At 55.0% G+C, this 19487-nt stretch overlaps 2 protein-coding genes and 1 long non-coding RNA gene across 4 annotated transcripts in view; 1 reads left to right on the top strand and 2 right to left on the bottom strand.

Moving 5' to 3' along the window:
- The window catches only part of LOC144736688 (DNA topoisomerase 2-alpha-like), a 56496-nt gene extending 44444 nt beyond the window's left edge, over positions 1-12052 (top strand). Inside the window, exons 30-36 of one of the 2 annotated variants that reach the window (XM_078619286.1) lie at positions 1612-1773; positions 2669-2891; positions 3696-3823; positions 4471-4620; positions 4980-5093; positions 5281-5438; positions 5722-12052. In XM_078619286.1, the coding sequence (XP_078475412.1) occupies positions 1612-1773; positions 2669-2891; positions 3696-3823; positions 4471-4620; positions 4980-5093; positions 5281-5438; positions 5722-5940 (1154 nt within the window). In that variant the 3' untranslated portion in view covers positions 5941-12052. Of the gene's footprint in view, positions 1-1611; positions 1774-2668; positions 2892-3662; positions 3824-4470; positions 4621-4979; positions 5094-5280; positions 5439-5721 lie in introns of both variants that reach the window. The other variant, XM_078619285.1, reaches the window with a different exon arrangement.
- LOC144736690 (uncharacterized) lies at positions 70-5964 on the bottom strand. Its single transcript, XR_013588800.1, has 3 exons — positions 4251-5964; positions 2691-2956; positions 70-1691 (listed from the first exon to the last, which is right to left on the bottom strand). It is a non-coding gene; the product is annotated as an uncharacterized LOC144736690 (long non-coding RNA).
- A 1883-nt stretch (positions 12053-13935) lies between the features above and the next one.
- On the bottom strand, positions 13936-19113 carry LOC144736689 (uncharacterized). The gene is made up of 3 exons (XM_078619287.1): positions 18897-19113; positions 16234-16405; positions 13936-15399 (listed from the first exon to the last, which is right to left on the bottom strand). Exons 1-3 carry the CDS (start codon positions 18946-18948, stop codon positions 15255-15257), a joined length of 369 nt encoding a protein of 122 aa, XP_078475413.1. The 5' UTR covers positions 18949-19113; the 3' UTR covers positions 13936-15254.
- Positions 19114-19487: the final 374 nt, after the last annotated feature.

Genomic DNA, 19487 nt, shown 5'->3' with positions numbered 1-19487 from the left:
GAACTTAGCGGGGGGTGGTGCTGGTGGTGGTGGCCGATGGCTTAAACCCAGAATCACACGAAGTTCTGGTACGGCATTATGAATTTTCCGAGCAGTCAGGAAATACACCGTGTGCAATTCGTATACACTGGTGTGTGTGTTAAGTTGCTTGATGTCTAAGTAACTTATGGCTGTCATTATCTCAAGTTGATACTTAAGGCCTGCCGCATACTGTGGTAATGTGCATTCATGCACATCTCTATCTCCATGGGATTCTTAGCCAGATGTGCAGAGCCTTACCCCACTAAGTCTGTCCGAGACGTGGCGAGGTTTCATTGAATTAAAGGCGCTATATTTATTTATTTGTAAGCGTGCATACTTGTACAAAGCAATAGGGTACTACTGTCGCACTGAATGGTTATGCGAAGAATTGCATCGGCTTAATTGGCCATCCTCTTTATCGACTGTTGGATAAGGTTTTACGTTCACCCGTGAGGCTGTCTTCCTCTTGCGCGCCTGTCGTGGCAATAAAGGATGTTTTCTCTCAGTCTCTGCTGTCCTGGTCTCTGGTGCTTATGAAGGGAACAAGAAAAAGAGACTTTTTGTTAAACGAGAGCGGCGAAGTGTCACGGCGTCGTTAACCTTCCTCAGCAAAGCAGGCGTTGCTTATTGTTAGGGTTCATACAAATCTCTGTAACTAGCGGTGACCGCGCTACCGCTGTGTGTGTGTACGCGTGCGGTGTGCGTACATACGGTGTGTGTGTACGCGTGTAGTGTATATACGCTGTGCGTGTGGTGTGTGAGTGTGCGTGCGGTGTGTGATTGTGCGTGCGGTGTGTGAGTGTGCATGCGGCTTGCATGAGTGAGTGGGCGTGCGGTGAGTGTTTGTGCTGTATGTGTACTTGCGTGCGGTGTGTGAGTGTATGCGGTGTGTGAGTGTGTGTGTGGTGTGTGTGCTTGCGTGCGGTGTGTGAGTGTGCGTGCGGTGTGTGAGTGTGCATGCGGCTTGCATGAGTGAGTGCGCGTGCGGTGAGTGTTTGTGCTGTGTGTGTACTTGCGTGCGGTGTGTGAGTGTATGCAGTGTGTGAGTGTGTGTGTGGTGTGTGTGCTTGCGTGCGGTGTGTGAGTGTGCGTGCGGTGTGTGAGTGTGCATGCGGCTTGCATGAGTGTGTGCGCGTGCGGTGAGTGTTTGTGCGGGTGTGTGCTTGCGTGCGGTGTGTGAGTGTGCATGCGGTTTGCGTGAGTGTGTGCACGTGCGGTGAGTGTTCGTGTGGTATGTGTGCTTGCGTGCGGTGTGTGAGTGTGCATGCGGTGTGTGAGTGTGTATGCGGTGTGTGGGTGTGCGTGCGGTGTGTGGGTGTGCGTGCGGTGTGTGAGTGTGTATGCGGTGTGTGGGTGTGCGTGCGGTGTGTGAGTGTGTATGCGGTGTGTGGGTGTGCGTGCGGTGCGTGGGTGTGTGTGCGGTGTGTGAGTGTGCATGCGGTGTCTAAGCGTGGGCGACCGCTGTGACTATTGTAAACGAAGGGGGACGGGGGGGGGTACGGCGCGCGCTGCTGTGCCGTGCCGTTGCCGTGCTGTGCCGTGCTGTGCCGTGTCGATGCCGTGCTTTGCCGTGCCGTTGCCGTGCTGCAGGCAGTAAGTCGGCGCGCAAGGGAACGTCGTCCAAGAAGCCCAAGAGGAACCCGTGGTCGGACTCGGACGGGAGCGATGACCTGGAAGACAAATCCGTGAGCGATGCGGACGACACGAGCATCGGCCTCGTGCCGCGGGAGAACGTCCCACGCCGGGCTGCCGGTAACCGCCTCTTCGTTCGTGGTCTCCTCCTGAATTCGTCCCGGCGTAGTTTTGTATTTACCCATTTCATGTGTTGCCGTCTCCCTGCACCCCCCCCACGTTGTGTCCATGTCTTTCCTTGCCCCCCTCCTCCCTCTGTCGCTCAAAAACTAATTCATGTCTTCTGTCTGTGTGTGTGTCCATACTTGTCGGTGTGTGGATGTGTGTGTGTCCATAGTGGGTAGCAGTAGTGTAGCGGTTAGCGTGCTGCGCTATGAACCCAGCGACCCGGGTTCAATTCCCGCTCATGGCCAATACCCAGTGACGATTATCTGAACCGGTCCTGGGCCTCCCCTAGGTCGACTCAGCTTCAAATGAGTACCTGGTGCTGAGTGTAAATATCGCCACTGGAGAGACAAAGGCGGTCGGGCGTGGTTCTGGCCACCCACCTCGTGTACCGTTCCGGCTTTTATAGGTGCTCGCTAACAGCACTTGCCCCTACAGTCTGTTAAGGCTATTTGGGGGGTCTTTGTCTTTTGTACATACGTGTCGGTGTGTGTGTCCTTACTTGGTGGGGAGCAGTCGTATAGCGGTTAGCGCGCTGCACTACGAATCACCTGAGTTCGATTCCCGCTCACGGCCAACACCAGTGACAATTATCTGAACTGGTCCTGGGCCTCCCCTAGGTCGACTTAGCCTCAAATAAGTACCTGGTGTGTTGTGTAAACATCGCCACTGGGGAAACAAAGTTCGCCGGGCGTGGTGCTGGCCGCTTACCACCCCCTCGTGTGGCTGTGCCGGCCTTCAAAGGTGCTCACTAACAGCACTTGCCCCAACAATCTGTAATGGCTATACGGTCCTTGCTTACCCCCCTTCTCTGTACCACCTGCCCCCCCCCCCCCGCCCCCCTGTGAAGCGATGACGCCCAAGAAGTTCACGTTTGATTTCTCGGACGGGGATGACGAGGACGAGGACGAGGTGGTGAGCAGCCCCCCGCGGAGGGTGCGCTCCAAGTCCCCCCCAAGCCCCGTGGCCAAGAAGAAGACCTCCTCCTTCGACTTCTCTGACAAGGAGGACGAGGACGACGTCACTCTGCCTCCACCTCCTCCGCCGACCAAGGCCAAAGAGGCCGTCGATCGGTAAGAGCGTGCGCCGAGATGGCTGCATGTGTCCTGTGGTGGTGGTGGTGGTAGCGGTGATGATTCTGTGGGGAGAGGTGGCGTAGTGGTTAGCGCGCTACGCTACAGACCCGGCGACCCGAGTTCGATTCCCGCTCACGGCTAACACCAGTGACGGTTGTCTGGACCGGTTCTGGGCTTCCCCTAGGTCGACTCGGCCTCAAATCAGTACCTGGTGCAGAGTGTAAACATCGCCTCTCGGGAGACAAAAGCGGCCGGGCGTGGTGCTGGCCAACCCACCCCCTCGTGTGCTGTACGAGCCTACAAAAATGCTTACTAACAGCACTTTCCCCAACAGTCTGTTTAGGCTATATGTGGGACCTTTGGTTTTGGTGGTGATTCTGATGGTTGGTTATGGTGACAACCATGATACTGGTAATGTATGTATATGTATGTTGAACTTCTTTCGCACCGTACGTAGCCAACCGTGCTAATCGATGGTGCAGGGAAGGACCACAAACTAAACATAGAAAGTAGTTCTAAAGAAATTAGTTTTCAATATAGATTTAAAAGTGCATAGCTGCAGAGGCTTCCTAATATCGGAACGAAGAGCGTTCCAGACGGCCGCGGAAATGCATCTGAAAGCGCTTGATGCTGTGATCGTTTTTGTTCTATGGCTGAACCAAAAACGCTGCTGCTGCGAGGATGACCGGAGAGTTTGCGTGATGATGGTTTATGACTCCTTGGCGATGACGACGATATCGATGGTGGCAGCTTTAACGAGTGCAGCAGCAACAATAACGGTGACCACGGTGTGTGCCGTAGGCGGGCGCCGGAGCCTCGCAAGGGCTGGAAGTCGACGGAGTTCGACTGGGACGAGGTGATGGGCACCCCCTCTCACCCGCCGCAGGCGCCCGCCGCTTCCGCCACGACCAGCAGCCCCGCCAAGCCCGGTAGCGCAGCAGTGCCCACCGCATCACTCCGTCCACAACAGAGTTCAATCATCAAACTCTTGAGATCGATCGGTCGACGGCTACATTCGTTCGTCACGCCTAGTCGGCAGAGGACGGTCGCGAAACCTCTTACTTAAGACGGCATCGGCAAAGGCTGCTCTTAAGTTGCCGTTGCGGTGCCCCGGGGGGGTGGATCGTGTACGCTCTGTGCGTCCGCGGGGGTGACCACGACGGGGGACTGGCGCCGGTCCTGTGTGGGCTCGTAATCCACTTCGGACATCGACCGCTGACTGAGGTCCCGTGGCGTGCCGGGGGGGGGGGGGGCGGGAGGGGTGCGTGGGAGGGGGCGGCTTTGTGCATCGAGACAGCGGCGGGCAGCAACGTACCCACTACCTGGTGCGGTGTGCGGTGTGGAAGCGTCGCTTACTCGGGAGACAAGGGCGTCCACGCGTGGGTGCTGGTCGCCTCGTGTGCCGTGCCATGCCGGCCTTCTTCATAGGTGCTTCTTGCTTAACAACACTCGCCCCAACAGTCTGTTGAGGCTGTCCAGTGCGATCTTTGCCTCATCCTGTATCGAGTCGTGAGCTCTGCTCCTCCGTTCGTCGCCCTCCCCCCCGCCACCACCCTGCCCCCCTCCTCACCGGCAGCGTTGAGCAGCGACGACGAGAAACCTGCAAGCACGGCCACCCCCCTCATCTCGTCGCTCGCCTCCACCAAGCCGCCCGCCGCTGCCGCCGCCACCTCCCACGCCAAGAAGCCGGCCGCGTCGAAAAAACAGTCCCAGGCCGCCAAGGATGGTGAGGGTGGGGGGTGGATAGGGGGGGAGAGGTGGGGAATGAATGAAAAACGGTGAGGGTGGAGCGAGGGAAGGGGTGAGGTGGGGAATGACTGAATTGACTCACCTCTTACAAGTGGTGGTGGACTTGATGCCGCTGTGTACGTGTTCGTCGGGGATCCGATTCAAAATGATTGGAACAGCCCTGGGGAAATCGTCATTACCCGTCGTCTTTACGCCCTGCCCTCAGAGTCGGCTTCACAGTGTCTCCTATCTCCCTCGAGCGTGGCTTGGCCGTGCCGCACACTCCCCGTCACGCGTTGCGTTGCCGCGTCTATTAACACGGCGGGTTTATTTATTTGACTTATTTATCCCGGTCAGGAGACAAAGCCAAGAAGAAGCCCAGCGCCAAGTCCAAGAAGCCGCTGAGCTTGGACTCGGACAACGACAGCGACGAGGTCGCCTCCTCGCGCAAGCCGGCGCAGGCCGCCAAGGGTGAGCACCCGTCCGGCAAGCCTCGTGTCTCCCGCGTGTCCCCTGCGTGTGTCCCTGCGGATCTCCGCTAGTCCCCGTGGGCCCCGCTGTTCATCCACGTGCCCCTTGTGTCTCCGCACGTGTGTACCTCCCTGCGTCTCACCGCTGCCTCCGACTCCACTTCCCCTGCGTCTCCGCCCCGCGGCAGGCAAGGGTGGCGGCAGCAGGAAGAGGAAGGTGGCTGCCTCCGACTCGGAGAAGTCTGACGGGGAGTACAGCCCGCAGAAGAAGGTGACGCCCAAGGCCGCCACCGCTCTCCCCGCGGCGACTGGCAAGGCCGGGAGAGGGGCCTCCGGAGGCAGCAAGGTGAGGCAGCCGTTACCACCTGTAGCCGTGACTATGATCGCCACATGCTCGCCATTACCGCTGCAACGCTCTATATACCGTGAACACACACGATACATGCCCTGAACGCTCTACACCATTAACACGCACGACACGCGCCCTGACACCACGGTGAAACACACCACCACGAGCAACAAACACCGGGCACACACCCATAACACCGACACGCTGCTCATCGTCAAATCGTGTCGGCGCCGCGGACTGTAACACGATGGACCTTGGCGTGTCGTCTCGCCGACCACAGAAGGGCAAGAAGGCGGCCGTGTCGGACGACGAGGGCTCAGCAGGCGTGGACAGCGACGACGGGGTGGGGGCCGGGCCCAAGGGAGCGGGAGCCGGAGCCAAGGGGGGCGGCTCGTCGAGGGGCGCCCAGCAGAGGGAGCGCCCGGGGCGCGCGCGCAAGCAGGTGAAGTACTGCGAGGCCTCGGACGACGACGACAACGACGATGACTTCTTGGGCTGAGACGTGGGACCCCCCTCCCGCGTCCATCACCCTCCCCCCACCGCCCACCTCGCCCGCCCAGCCAAGTGTTCGTCCGGGAGAGATTGGCGGGTGCCAGTCCACTCGTTGATGTCCTTTTTGCAAAAAGATATTATTATAAATCCGGGTGATGGAGGGAGAAGATGTGTGTGTGTGCGCGTGCCAGCGTGATGTTGCGCCGCGCCAATGGGGTTGGGGTTTGGTTTCAGGACGAGGTGTGAGCGTGAGTGATTGCGTGTGTGTGTGGGTTCAGCCAGCAGTATTAGTGATTGGATTAGTGTTAGGGTGTAGAGATTGGATGCGTGTTACGGTTTAGAGATGGATTCATGTTCGGGATAGAGTTTGGTTGAGGGTTAGGCGAGTGGTTTTGGGAAGCATAATACGTGTTGGGGTTGGAGTTTGTTGTCATGGTTCGTGCTACAATAAGAGTCAGGGTTATCGTTAATGTTAGGGATATAGTACGGTGGGGGTGAATGTTCGGGTTAGCGTTAGCAGCTCCAGTTACGTTTGGAGATTGGGATATAATTGGGATGAGGGTTTGAGAGTTCTAATTATAATCGTGTTTAAATTAGTGTTGGGGTTATAGTCGCGGGTGGTGTTTGTGTTCACATTCACGTCGGAGCCTGGGGTATACGTCATACACCAGCGAGCTGCTGGGTGGAGATGGGGAAAGAGGAAGGCGGAGAGATTAATTGAGAGCCCACGGCCAGTCCGCCGAACTGCAGGGTGCAGGTTGAACCCCCGTGCCGTGTGTCCCACAGCGCACCGCTAGCCATGGCCAGCGTTTTGACTTACTGCAGAGCCGTCCTCGTGTGGCAGCCGCCGCTCTCACACGCACCTTGGGTTCGAAGCCAGGTTCCAGTTTTTTTTATTTTGTTTAACCAGTTGAGCACTCGAGAGAACGAGGTGCAGTCTCATTAGCAAGAGTGACCCGGGACATTAAGTCTGCCAGGACGGGCGACGGTCGCTTATGTAGTATCGGCCCCAGTTGCGTAATTTACGGCATAAGATTTTAAGTTTTTTTTAATGTGGACTTTTGACTCCTGCGCGCTGCAAAGCAGATGGCGCGTGGTGGTGTTATTACCGCGTCTAAATGTGCAGCACCACCACAACCGCAGTAATAACCAGGGCGGGCCACTTGATTCCAACCGTGAAGTTCTGCAACAAGCGAACGCGCCACCGCCAGGCCGCTGAGTCACGATTGACGGCGCCAAAAATTAAGTCCACCCCCCCCCATCATCGGAAAATTATGATTCGTCACTTAATTCGGCTTTGGCCCGGCTCAGAAAAGTGTAAAACATCGCCCGCTTTCCATGCGACGAACTCGCAGCGCAGAGCATACAAATAAACGGGTTTTGCTGCCTGATGTGGATGATGAAGACCTCCTGGAGGGACCTCACCGAAGTCGTACAGTTTTGCGGCCAGCTCTCCGACAAGCGGCCACATGGCAGCACTCTGCGAGGGTTCCCCAACGGTAGCCCGCTTCGTCTGGCATGTGACAACGATATTGCACACGTGCAATATCGTTGGGAGAAGCTTGCAAAACAATTATTTTTGTGTGAAAACCCTCTTCGCTTATCCCGTGGCTGCCCACGACTCTCCTTCTACTCCTCTTTTTTTCCCCTGGCTCTCCGTCCGTCCGCCTGCCTGCCTGTGTATGTGCGCACGGCTGCTCGGTTTCGCGCACGCGGGGAGCTCGTCTGCGTTCCGAGCACCTCGGCTGTCCGACTCGTGGCACCGCGGAGAGGAGGTGAGAGCCCTCGCACACGGCGCCATCACCGCCCATCCACTTGCGTCAAACAAACGTCAGTCTGATAATCTGCGCTCAAATGAGGATTGAGGCATTGGCGTTCATCTCCCGTTTACAGCCCCCCCCCCCAAGCCATTGATGGAAGTTCCACGTTCTTATGGCGACGGCGGCGACGAGTCTGATCCGCAGGACAAACCGCCATTGACTTGCCCACGAAGCGGCGCTCTCGTCTGCCGCTGTGCAAGCGATGGCGAGCGGTGGGGCCACATTCCGAGTGTGTTTCGTTGAGAGCTTCGTGCACCACCTCCGATTGCACCGCTCGGCTTAGCTCTGTGGGACGTGTGACGGTTTATCGCCGTTCACTTTCATCGGCAGCCGAAGTTTGCGTAATCCTGCATGGGGTTTCCTCCGCTGGGGTTCTCCGATTTCCTCCCATAGCTGATAGCCAACATGCAGAGTGTAACTAATTGATGATTGGCCAAAAACACCCCAGTCTCACAGGAGTCTCCTGAAAAACAAATAAACGGTCTGCGGACTCTTCAGGCGGTCGTGTGGCTTTTCCCCGAGTGAATCAATTCAACTTCTTCTGTTGCTGTCAAGTGATCGCGATCTCTGTTGCTTCTCTCATTTGCACCGAAAGTGGCCACCTTTTTGTACAAGCAACTAATGAAATATATGGATATATTTAACAACTTAATTGTTAACTCTTTGTCAAGGCTACGTTCGGAGCCGGAGTGGGGGGTGTGGGGCAGTGCAGTAAAATCCGCCGTTGTACTCTACTCCGCTCCCAACGCCTACGCTCCTCCCCCGCACCTATGTGTTGCAATGGACCAGCGGGGTGAAGTATGCCAGATAGCCCCCCCCCCCAGCACACACGGTGTGGGGAAGCTCTCCTCATTCAGCAATGGATTGCGAATGGGGGGCCACGCATATTGTTTCTGCTATCACTTGGGGCTTCATACCAGCTACCTCCAGCGCACGTACATGCGTAGCGATGTCGATTACGTTGGAAGCATCCCCTGCGGTACAGCGCTGCGAAGGTGAATGAAATAGATATTGTGAATTAATATTTATCCAAATTGAATGAGTTGATCTTTAAATGAATTCATAGCTAGGTGGAAGTGAATCGCCATACCGCGCCTGCGAAGTGAGGTGAAGTCCCCCAAACATCAAACGCCACCATCGGTGTGGCGCTCCTTTTCCCCTCCTGCCGTACGAAAGAAGAAGTTGCAAAAATTACTTTGGTCCTTCATGAATGAAGAGTAACATGTCAAATTGAATCACATTGAAAGTAACGATCAATCGGATCTCGATGAAAATGAATGAACCGGATATCTCCGATCAAACAGATCTCGGTGAAAGTGAATGGGTTGAATCGATTTCTAAATGAATAGCTGTACTGTATATGAAATCAAATTAATAGGAAAAAAATCTAAGATCAGTCGGATCTCGATGAAAACGAATGAACCATATATCTCCGATCGAACAGATCTCGGTGAAAGTGAATGGATCGAATCTGCATGATGCTAATTCCTTAGACGTCCTTGGATGTGAGAGCCGGTGATTGTGAATTGCCCGTCGGCGGAGTTCTCTCTCACGCGCCCCTTGGCCGTGCCGTAGCCAACGTCTCGCATGTCTCTGTTGATTTTTGTCTCTCCTCTCGCGCAGCCCTGAGATTTTTTTTTTTACGAGTGACGATGTTGGCGCCATGAGGCAGTGCCAGGAATGGGTGGTGGTGGTGGTGACGACATCAGCATGTGTGAGGACATCTCCATGTGCGCGTGCGGGGGTTTTGTCTTTTGAAGGTTCCCTTTTTACGTTTGTTTCATTTTTTTATATTTTTGTTTCATACTCCCCGAACGTTTGCGTGTGTGTTGCCGTGGTTGGTTGTACGTCTCGTACGAGGATGTCGGTGTGCCGCTGTGTGCCGCTGTGTCCCGCTCGGTGGCGCGCTCTGTGGCGCGCTCGGTGGCGCGGTGTGCCGTTCTGCGGCGCTGTGTGCGGTGCCCGTCGCACCGGCCCCTCACCCCCCTCGCCCCCCTCACCCCCATCCCCACCACCCCCACCAACCCTGACCCGTCCAAAAAAAGTGTATAATATATACACACACACACACAATGAAATTGGTGGGGATTGTTCAGGAGTAGTTTGTGCCGAGTCGCGCCGTGCGTCGTTACGCACGGCCGATGTCTGACGTTTTGCTCCCATTGCTTTGGAAGCTTCTCGAGAGAAATGCAATTGTTCCGTTTTCGCTCCCACGCCTCCCGGATCTTGCTCTCTGTTCCCGACAGCCTTGTGCCGAACTACAGGCAGTCCCCGTGTTACGGAAGACTTCGGGAAATCCGATGCTCTCATAAATCATGTTTTCTATGCTTCGTGGTATTCATAAACAATTGGACACAGTGCAGTATATGTTCCATGAGTGTCATTGTGGGTAGTTTTAGGGTAAGATATTCGATTAAATTCAAGAATCATAGGGAGCGCAGAGCGTACGTTCAGCGATACGGTAAAGATCGCGATAGAAAACGGACGACAGCGTGATGCAGCACTGAGAGAAAACGGTAGGGGGGAGACTATTTCCGGCTATGGGATTCTATCGTTGATTTTGGGGGGGAAAGTATTCACTTTCCGACGTACGGAAAATTCGGGTTACGGATATCTCCCGTGAACCTCTAACCCTTCCGTAACCCGGCGACCGCCTGTACTCGCGTAACGACCCCAAGACGCATCGGTCGATCGGAGTAGATGGAGTTGCCATCCCTTTCCTTCCTCGCTCACCTCTCCGCTCGCTCCCTTTTAAATCGGTTTCAAGCTGACATTCCATCACTGAGTGGCGGCCATCGGCTTCTCTCGGAGTCCTCCAGTCTTAAAAAATAGGGGTTTTCCCCTTTTTCTGGCAACAAAACTGAAACCCTTTTTTACGCCTTTTGGCGTCCTCTGGTCGAGCACCAATTGGGTCGAGGCTCAAAAGAAAGCCATCCCTTGGTGTGGACCAATCAGTTTCAAGGACAATGCATATATTATCATAGTGTGTTTTTTGTTTGCATTTGACTGCAAGCATTGTGGTTAATGCAGACATGAATCCTTGTAAAAAAGGGTTTCAGTTTGGGTTGCCAGAAAAAAAGGGGAAAACCCCTCTTATTATATTTTGGTATATTTTGGTAGTGGCAAAGGAGGTCTAATGATGTAGATCCTCCAGTCTTGTCAAGCCATCATGTGCATCGTCGGCCACGGTTGGTCCACTGCTGGATAAAGGCCCCTCCCCAAGCCGCCGCCACCGTGGCCTTCACACTATCCTGCGATGCAACAATCTGCCTAGAAACCTTCACGCGCGCCGATTTCATCGCTCCATCTCTTTTGGCGGGCGTGCTCTTGTGGCGCGTTGCATTCCTTGGCCCGCCCGCTCCCCCCTCTTGTATGATTCTCGACCATCATCGGCCATCGTTCCTTCTAACGTGTCCTGTGCAACCCCCCACCACCACCACCAACTGCTGTTCCTAACAGTTTTAATCAGGTAAGTAACCTGTAACTAATCCGCGTGCTTTCTCTCATCCCACGCATCCCTCCCTCAACGTAAATCCAAGCTTGCGTCTCCTACCCCCCCTGTCCCCCACCCCCCCTTCTCCCCCACCCCCCCTTCTCCCACCTCCGCCTCCCACCACACCACCTCCCACCACACCACTTTGCGTGCGGATCTCTGCTCCTGCGCGCAAACCCATCTTGCTCCCCTGCCTGGTGGCGTGGGCGTTCCCCGTAAATAACTCTGTAAGTAAAAGAAATAGCTACAAGTCCATAATAACTATAACGACGACGCATCACTTTATTTAATGAAAAGGACCCGAACCCATCCCACAACACCCCCCCCCCCCGTCTCTCTACCCTCCTGTCCTAAACGACCAGCTGGTAGCGTGAAAACGGCTCGCGCCGTCGTCTCGGCATCCGTTAAGAGGATTTCCCAAACTCGGCAAAACGTCGGGAGCGTCGGAACTTTTTAACCTAGTTAGGTAAGCCACCACGCGCGCCTGGCTGTGTTTATAATAACAAATGTGTCGCTTTTTTTTTAAGTCACCGCGTGCAACATGGGTCAATGTTTGTATCATGATTACTATGGAGTACTGTGTCGTTTTACTTTTAATTTGTTTTGCATCCATGAAGTTTTTAGATGAACTGTCGTCGGTTAAGCACATTTTAAACGAATCTCACGTTGCGTTTTTATCCCGTTTTACCGCGTCGGGTCGGGGGGGGGGGGGGACGGTGTCCGTGTGCGTTTTGAATAGGAAATTCCGGATGATGGCTTAATGAGCATTCCCACATGTCTCTATTAAATATGTTTGGTTCTGTAAACGTCCCGCGCGTGGCCTCTTTCCTTGCCTTGTCCCTAAGACGGCCAAGAGCGTTGGCAGCGATCACAAGGTGGGATTGCTAACACGGGAGGGGGGTTTGCGACTGTGAATCGCGGGCAATCGGCTTGCAGCGAAGAGAACGACGAGAAATGCCACGGAAGGTTTAGGATCGCCTTGGAGGAGTTGCTGGAGGATCGTGGCCGCATCCACCGAGGATCCCCTGGACAGCCTCGCTGGACAAACAAATCGATCCTCTAGAATGCGGAGGTGTGGGGGTGGTGGGGGTGGTCCTTGGGTGAGACGATCAGGAAGAGGAAGATGGCGATCGTTCCCGGGACCACGTTCTGCAGAAGCCCCGGTGACTGCCTGGAGACTGCCTGGAGATGGTGAATCGATCCTCCACGCACGGAAGGGGGGGGGGGGTCCCTTGAGTCAATGATGAAGATGACAATCATGAAGATGACAATCGTTCCTGGGAGACGTCCTGCCGGGGTCCGGAGACTGTTTCGAGACGATGGTGAACGAAGAACTGGGACTGATGACGCTGCTGTTGCTTGGACAAGCCCTCGTCTCGTCCTTCAGGCGTATGGCGTGTGTACATGATGCAGTTCCACCACTGGACGAGAGGATTAGGAATAAAGGATGTACAGGGGGTTTCAAAAAGACGGACCCAATTTCAAAGCAGTATATTTCACGATGGCAACATGTTACAATTACACAAAGTTACAAACGGTTTAACGAGTTATCAAGTTTTACTAGCCATTTTATAAATGCTCTATGTGCCCTCCACCTGCTGTACGGACAACATCGAGACGATAGTTGAATTCATCCCAAACGCCTCTCAAAGTGTCTTCCACTGAAGTCACCGCTGCCGTGATTCTGTTTTGAGGTCATCCAGATTAGTCGCTAATTGTGGCACAAAAACACGGTCTTTGACGTGTCCCCACACGAAACAGTCGCCGGGTGTGGTGATGTCTGGGGGTGATCTTGGGGGCCAAGAGGCATCTAGCTGTAATCATCTGAAACTCTATGCCCCGCCCTCTCTATGCCCCGCCCTCTCTATGCCCCGCCCTTTCAAGTGGTAAGAGTTTCATTCATGGGCGGTTCGTGGTTGCAGAGATATAGCAATTTCAAATCGGGTCCATCTGTTTGAAACACCCTGTATTTGAGTCTCCTGCAGAGGCAGCGTTGTCTCAATGCTAATTGGGGCTTTGCATTGAGCGGGAGGGAGGGGGGATCCCAGACACAGCATGAAAGACGGACGTGGAAACGGGTTTATACCGCAGTGAACACTTTTGCGACTATTCGAGACCAACAGACACCGATTGTTAAGGAGACAAGAGGAAGTGACCCCATGAAAAGATGTACACAAGAGACAGACAACACAGAATCGCGTGGCAACGTACACGTCTTGAGAGAGCCACCAACACGGGCCTCGAAGCTTTGGTGCTCTGGCCACCGCTTCTCCCGTCCTATTGAACATGGCTCCTGTTCTGCGCATCACAACGCAAACACTAATATTTTTATTTTAACAGTTAAGTCTTCACTGAGCTGTGTAGCTCTTTTTCAGAAGCCACCTGGTGATCACAAATGACAGCTCAACAAAGTGGCTTGTGGAAATTTACAGCAGACAAATAATTTAAAACGTGCGTTTCTAAATGTGGAGGGAAGAGACCGGAGAAAAATCCATGTGACCACGGGGAGAGAACGTGTCGACTCCAAATATAATAGAGGCGTCGGGATCGAACTCCACGACTTGCATACCAGGCAAGGTAGTTAATATCTCGCCACTGTGCAGCAAGAACAGCAGTTTCTCTGCACAACGTCCGACATAGAATATTTTTTTTCTGCACACATTCGTAACAACCAAACATTGCGCGCCAGCATTTTTAAAAAGTCCTGTTTATTCGCACAGCCGGGCTCGACAAGAATGCTGCAGGCGGTTTTAACGATACAGGGCGCCCCATCCACCACGGGAGGACGATTCACGGATGGCCAACGGCTACAAAGAGCTGGGCCGTGATGTTAGCCGAGCACAATCCAGACGGCGAGCGACAACAACTGGGAGGTCTCGAGGTGTGAAGTCGTGTCTCGAGGTGGCGGTCATGTTTTAAAGTAATCTCACTAATAAATACGGGGTAGTATTTTTTGGGTTTAGATCGTGTAAATATAAATGTCGCTAACCCACGACTATTATTTGACAGCCAATCGGTAAGGTTTGTTACGTAAACAAAACATGCTGATTACTACTTCAGCACACACCCGGTGTGTCGGGAGTGTTAACAAAACATTTACACTTTGAGTGCTGTAACGTTTCTCTGGCGATTACAATAACCAGCTTCATTGGGCGATTTGCCAGAATTGTGACGGAAGTCTTCCCGTCTCGGTCTTAAACAGAGTCAAGGTGACATCACTGAGCCTATCAGGTGCGAAGACCACAGTGGGCGGCTCATGTAGTTATATAAATTACAATGCATTGCGAACCTGAGAATATGCGGCACCTGCGCAGGTTGTCTGAAAAACTCCTTTTCCACTGGTACATCCGTGCCGAGCTAGCATGGGTGATTTACCTAACCAAGCCAGAACCAAACCATGATATGCTGGTCTCGACGCTCTTGGGGGGGTCTACGTGATGTGTGGTTGAGGCAAAATCCATCATTGTACTGTGTTTGCCACCTTTTATAAACCCGTTCTGACGAGCGTGAAGTATGGTGAAAAAAAACACGAGATGACCCGCATGGCACACTGAAGCCCTCATCCAGCAATGGATTGACAGATGGCTGTACATGAACAAGGCAGCATTTCATCTTCATATAACCCAGGTCGCCCTTGTGATAGAGGCAATATTTAGCGCGTATCAAAGGGACTATATTTCATATAGCCGAGGTTAAAGGAAACCGCTGATAACAAACACGGTAAATAAAAAAAACATCGTTGGCGGTGCAACCACCGGTGCCACGAGGTTCCCCGGCGCGTGGAGCTCAATTCAGCTCCTGGCACGTGGGAGCAAAACGGCGAACGCCGTAGCGAACGCCACGCGGTACGACCCAGAAAACACATCGGAGGGCTGCGCTGCAGCACGTCCGCGGAAACCCCCGCGGTAGCAGCGGCGGTGGCCCTTGGCGTTCCATTCCAAAGGCGGAGCGGCGGAGGTGCCCACTGCCGGTGGTGCCGGCTCGGCCCCGACGTGCTGCCCCGACGTGCTACCGCGTCTCCGCGGCCCCCACGTCCTCCTCCTCGTTGGCCAGCTGCATGCGGCGGCGCACGCTTAGCTGCTTCGCTCGGTTCCGCTCCACCTGGCCCTTGGCGAGGATGAAGAGCGTCACGCCGACTGGCATCCCGATCAGCCTGTGCAGAGGCACGCACACGGGGGCGCGCACCCGCCATCACACGCTAACAAAGATGAAAGATCACCCCCCGCGTAGCCTTTTAACGAGCTGTTTGGGGCAAGTTGGCGAGTAGCACCAATGAAGGGCAGCATGGCACACTAGGGGGGGGTGGCCAGCACCACGCCCGGCCGGCCGCCTTTGTCTCCCCAGTGGCGATGTCAACACACCGCGCCAGCTACTCGTTCAGGGCCGAGTCGAGTACACGACACTTGGGGCTTGCGTGGCAGAGCGAAGCAAGCACGTCTCCGGCAATCTGGACGCTGGCAGAAAATAAACCGGTCGCTTTCGTCTCCCATGCTGATGTTTTATACACACCGCACCAGGTACGAGATTGGAAACTCATTTATTTAAAACTGCTTTTTGTGTTTTAGTTTGCGTTATTTATAAATGTGTCGTAACCCTCCACCACCCGACACGGCCAATCAGTAAAAAAGTGTCACGTTGACAAAAGACAAATAGTTCACTGCTTTAGCCCACCGGTGTGTTGAAGCGTGAAACCACAACATTTACAATTTGTAAATGTTGTGGTTTCACGATTGGCCGTGTCGGGTGGTGGAGGGTTACGACACATTTATAAATAACGCGATCTAAACCCAAAAACGTTGATTATGAATAATATTGGTCGCGAAAGCCTGCTACGTGTTAAACTGTTTTAGTTTGTCGTACTTCCCCCGCACCTCCGATTAGCACGGTTGGCTACGTACGGTGCGAAAGAAGTTCAACTTACACCGCACCTCCAATTAGCGGAGGACCGGTTAAAATATGAGTCACTTAAGTGGCCGCGTACTCGTACCAGGCCCAGCCAACGGTCTTCATGGGGTTGTTGGCGGGACGCTTGGGGATGTAGTTGGGGTCGTTGTAGAGCGCCTGCTTCACGGACCTGGCACCTCCCGGTGGCGGCTGCTGCTGCTGGCGGAGTCGCCCGGCGGCGCCGTGCAGCCGGGCAGAGCGAGCGCCCAGCAGCCCTGCGTGGGACGGGCAGCAGACAAAATATCTCCCCCCGTGAAATCTTCACAGACTGTTGAGGTGCCGTTAGCCAGTAGCACCCAGGAACTTTTTTTATTTGCCCAGGTAACGCCCGCTGACAGATATAGCGAATTTTTTAGAAGTGACCTGTCGTGTGGAGATTTATAGCAGCCAAATGCCTGTAAACGCACGTCGATTCTAAACGTGGAGGGGGAAAACGCCAGAGGAGCCGGAGAAAAATCCACGCGACCACAGGGAGAGAGAAACGCAAATATACAGCAGCAGGCGCCAGGGTCGGAATCAAACCCAGGACCTCCTGCATACCAGGCGAGGTAGTTAACATCTCCTAGCCACCGAGATGATGATGAGAGAGACACGCAGACTCCAAATATACAGCAGCAGGCGTCAGGGTCGGGATCAAACCCAGGACCTCCTGCAGACCAGGTGAGGGAGTTAACATCTGCTAGCCACCGTGATGGTGATGAGACACGCAAACTCCAAATATACAGCAGCAGGCGTCAGGGTTGGGATCAAACCCAGGACCTCCTGCAGACCAGGCGAGGTAGTTAACATCTCCTAGCCACAGTGATGATGATGAGACACGCAAACTCCAAATATACAGCAGCAGGCGTCAGGGTCGGGATCAAACCCAGGACCTCCTGCAGACCAGGCGAGGTAGTCAACATCTCCTAGCCACAGTGATGATGATGAGACACGCAAACTCCAAATATACAGCAGCAGGCGTCAGGGTCGGGATCAAACCCAGGACCTCCTGCAGACCAGGTGAGGGAGTTAACATCTCCTAGCCACCGAGATGATGATGAGACACGCAAACTCCAAATATACAGCAGCAGGCGTCAGGGTCGGGATCAAACCCAGGACCTCCTGCAGACCAGGCGAGGTAGTCAACATCTCCTGGGCACCGCGCCAATTCCTCCGGTCACGATGACACAGCGCGATTTGAGCTTTTTAACAGCGGCGCCATTCCTTCTCAGGCGTGCCCTGCTTGGTCCTCGACATAGTAACGTGGAGTGCCCACCACCGGCTCACCCGGCACCTACGAAAAGTATCGATGACCGCTGGCCATTAAGAGCATGCGGGTCTTTGACCTTTTGCCGGTATTTTGTCAAAAGTTTACTCTCTCGCCGCCGCCGCCACAAATCAGCGCGGCCTCCATCAACACAACAACCATCAACACAACAACCATCAACACAACAACCATGAACACAACAACCATGAACACAACAACCATGAACACAACAACCATCAACACAACAACCATCAACACAACAACCATCAACACAACAACCATCAACACAACAACCATCAACACAACAACCATCAACACAACAACCATCGCCGCTGCTGCGTCTCTCCGGTGGCATCAACTTCCACCAGCGCGCAATCCACTGCTGGATGACGAAGGCCTCCCTCCCCCCACCAGGACATCGTTCGCCGTCTCGACATGCAAGAACGACGACTACAAAGCTCGCACTTGCACGGGCGAGTTTGGAGCGCTCCATCTCCACGGTGAATGGCAGAGGTGGGACAAAGTCATTGTTGTGCAAGTCCAAGTCGAGTCGCAAGTCATCAAATTCATGACTCGAGTCTGACTCGAGTCCAAGTCACATGACTCGAGTCCACACCTCTGGTGAATGGTCCTCTCGGGGGGGGGGGGGGTCACAGGTCATTTAGCTCCTTCCATGCAAGTCGTCACGTGTCTCCCGAGTGGAGGCCGCCGTGGCCCGAAGGGGCAGCGACACTGGAGGGAGACGGAGGCAAGTGCCCCCCCCCAATGTCAAGATGGAGACACGAGACGGACGAGACACAGGATTAACCGCACGGCCTTGAGGACCACCCTCACGGCTCCTCGTCGTCGTCCTCCTGAAGGCGGCTTCTGTTCGTGTGCGTCACGACGCTGCACATGTGAACTGGGTGGCGAGGCTGCGAGTTTAGCTCCGTCTCAGCAAGCCGCCTGGCGATCACAAACGACAGCTCGACTTCGTGGGCTTATCATCACGTGGCAATGTATAATACTGTAGTGGACAAGTACTCTAAACGCCTATTTTTATTCTAAGTATACGAGGGAAACACGAGAGACAGAGACAGATTGCCAACGCAGCATCACACGGACTGATTAATTCTTAGGACGATTGACTGCAACGCCTTCTCAAGATAACACAAAATGTCATCACGGCGATCTTGTGAACATGACCTCCACAGCTCCTAAGAAACATCGCGTGGCCTTTCACGTCTCCTGCTTCTCCTGTTCCGCTCTTTATTACGGACAAGGTTCATTGCCCGAAACGTCGCCCCCTATTCACCTCGGTTTTACTTATTGGGCCCGCAGTGTTGTCGAGTTTACGCTGCATCCCAGCGGTGGGTTGTCGTCACCGTGTGCCAGGCTAGGTGCACCCTCGAGTACAGCGCTTGCGTCCACCAAAAGCGAAGTGTGTTGTTGCGTAAACGTCAAGGGAGAGAGATACGGACCACGGCTGGGAGCCGCGTAGGAGGCGAATCTCCAAGCAGCGAGTCCACTCATCGTCTTGCTGCGAGCACGGTGTCTGCACGACCTGCACGGCGTCTCACGCGTGCCACTGCTCGTCAGGTGACGCGGGGCGCGCTGCTGGAGACGTGGGGGGGGGCGGCGCTGCTGCTGATGCCCTCGACGCCTGCACTGGGCCCGGAAACACCCCCACGTGGTTTTGGGTTTTCTTGTGGCTGGCCCCGTGACGTCACTTCCCCACCCGCCCCCACTCCTCCCCACGCCCCGCCCCCACGCCCCCCCCACCCCGCCCCCACGCCTCCCCACGCCTCCTCCACCCCGCCCCCACGCCTCCCCCACCCCGCCCCCACGCCCCCCCACCCCGCCCCCACGCCCCCCCCACCCCGCCCCCACGCCTCCCCCACCCCACGCCTCCTCCACCCCGCCCCCACGCCTCCTCCACCCCGCCCCCACGCCTCCCCCACCCCGCCCCCACGCCCCCCCACCCCGCCCCCACGCCCCCCCCACCCCGCCCCCACGCCTCCCCCACCCCGCCCCCACGCCTCCCCCACCCCGCCCCCACGCCCCCCCACCCC

The sequence above is a fragment of the Lampetra planeri genome, chromosome 62 (assembly GCF_965212315.1).
Source record: "Lampetra planeri chromosome 62, kcLamPlan1.2.h2, whole genome shotgun sequence".
Lineage (NCBI taxonomy): Eukaryota > Metazoa > Chordata > Hyperoartia > Petromyzontiformes > Petromyzontidae > Lampetra > Lampetra planeri.
Note: the sequence above shows the minus strand (reverse complement) of the source record. Positions and strands in the feature narration are given on the sequence as shown.

Excerpts from the sequence above, each read along its gene's own strand:
- LOC144736689 (XM_078619287.1), bottom strand. The coding sequence starts at position 18,948 with ATGAGTGGACTCGCTGCTTGGAGATTCGCCTCCTACGCGGCTCCCAGC. Across the intron at positions 16,406-18,896 it reads CTACGCGGCTCCCAGCCGTG|GGCTGCTGGGCGCTCGCTCT; the intron begins GTCCGTATCTCT and ends CGTCCCACGCAG. Across the intron at positions 15,400-16,233 it reads AAGACCGTTGGCTGGGCCTG|GCTGATCGGGATGCCAGTCG; the intron begins GTACGAGTACGC and ends GCCTCTGCACAG.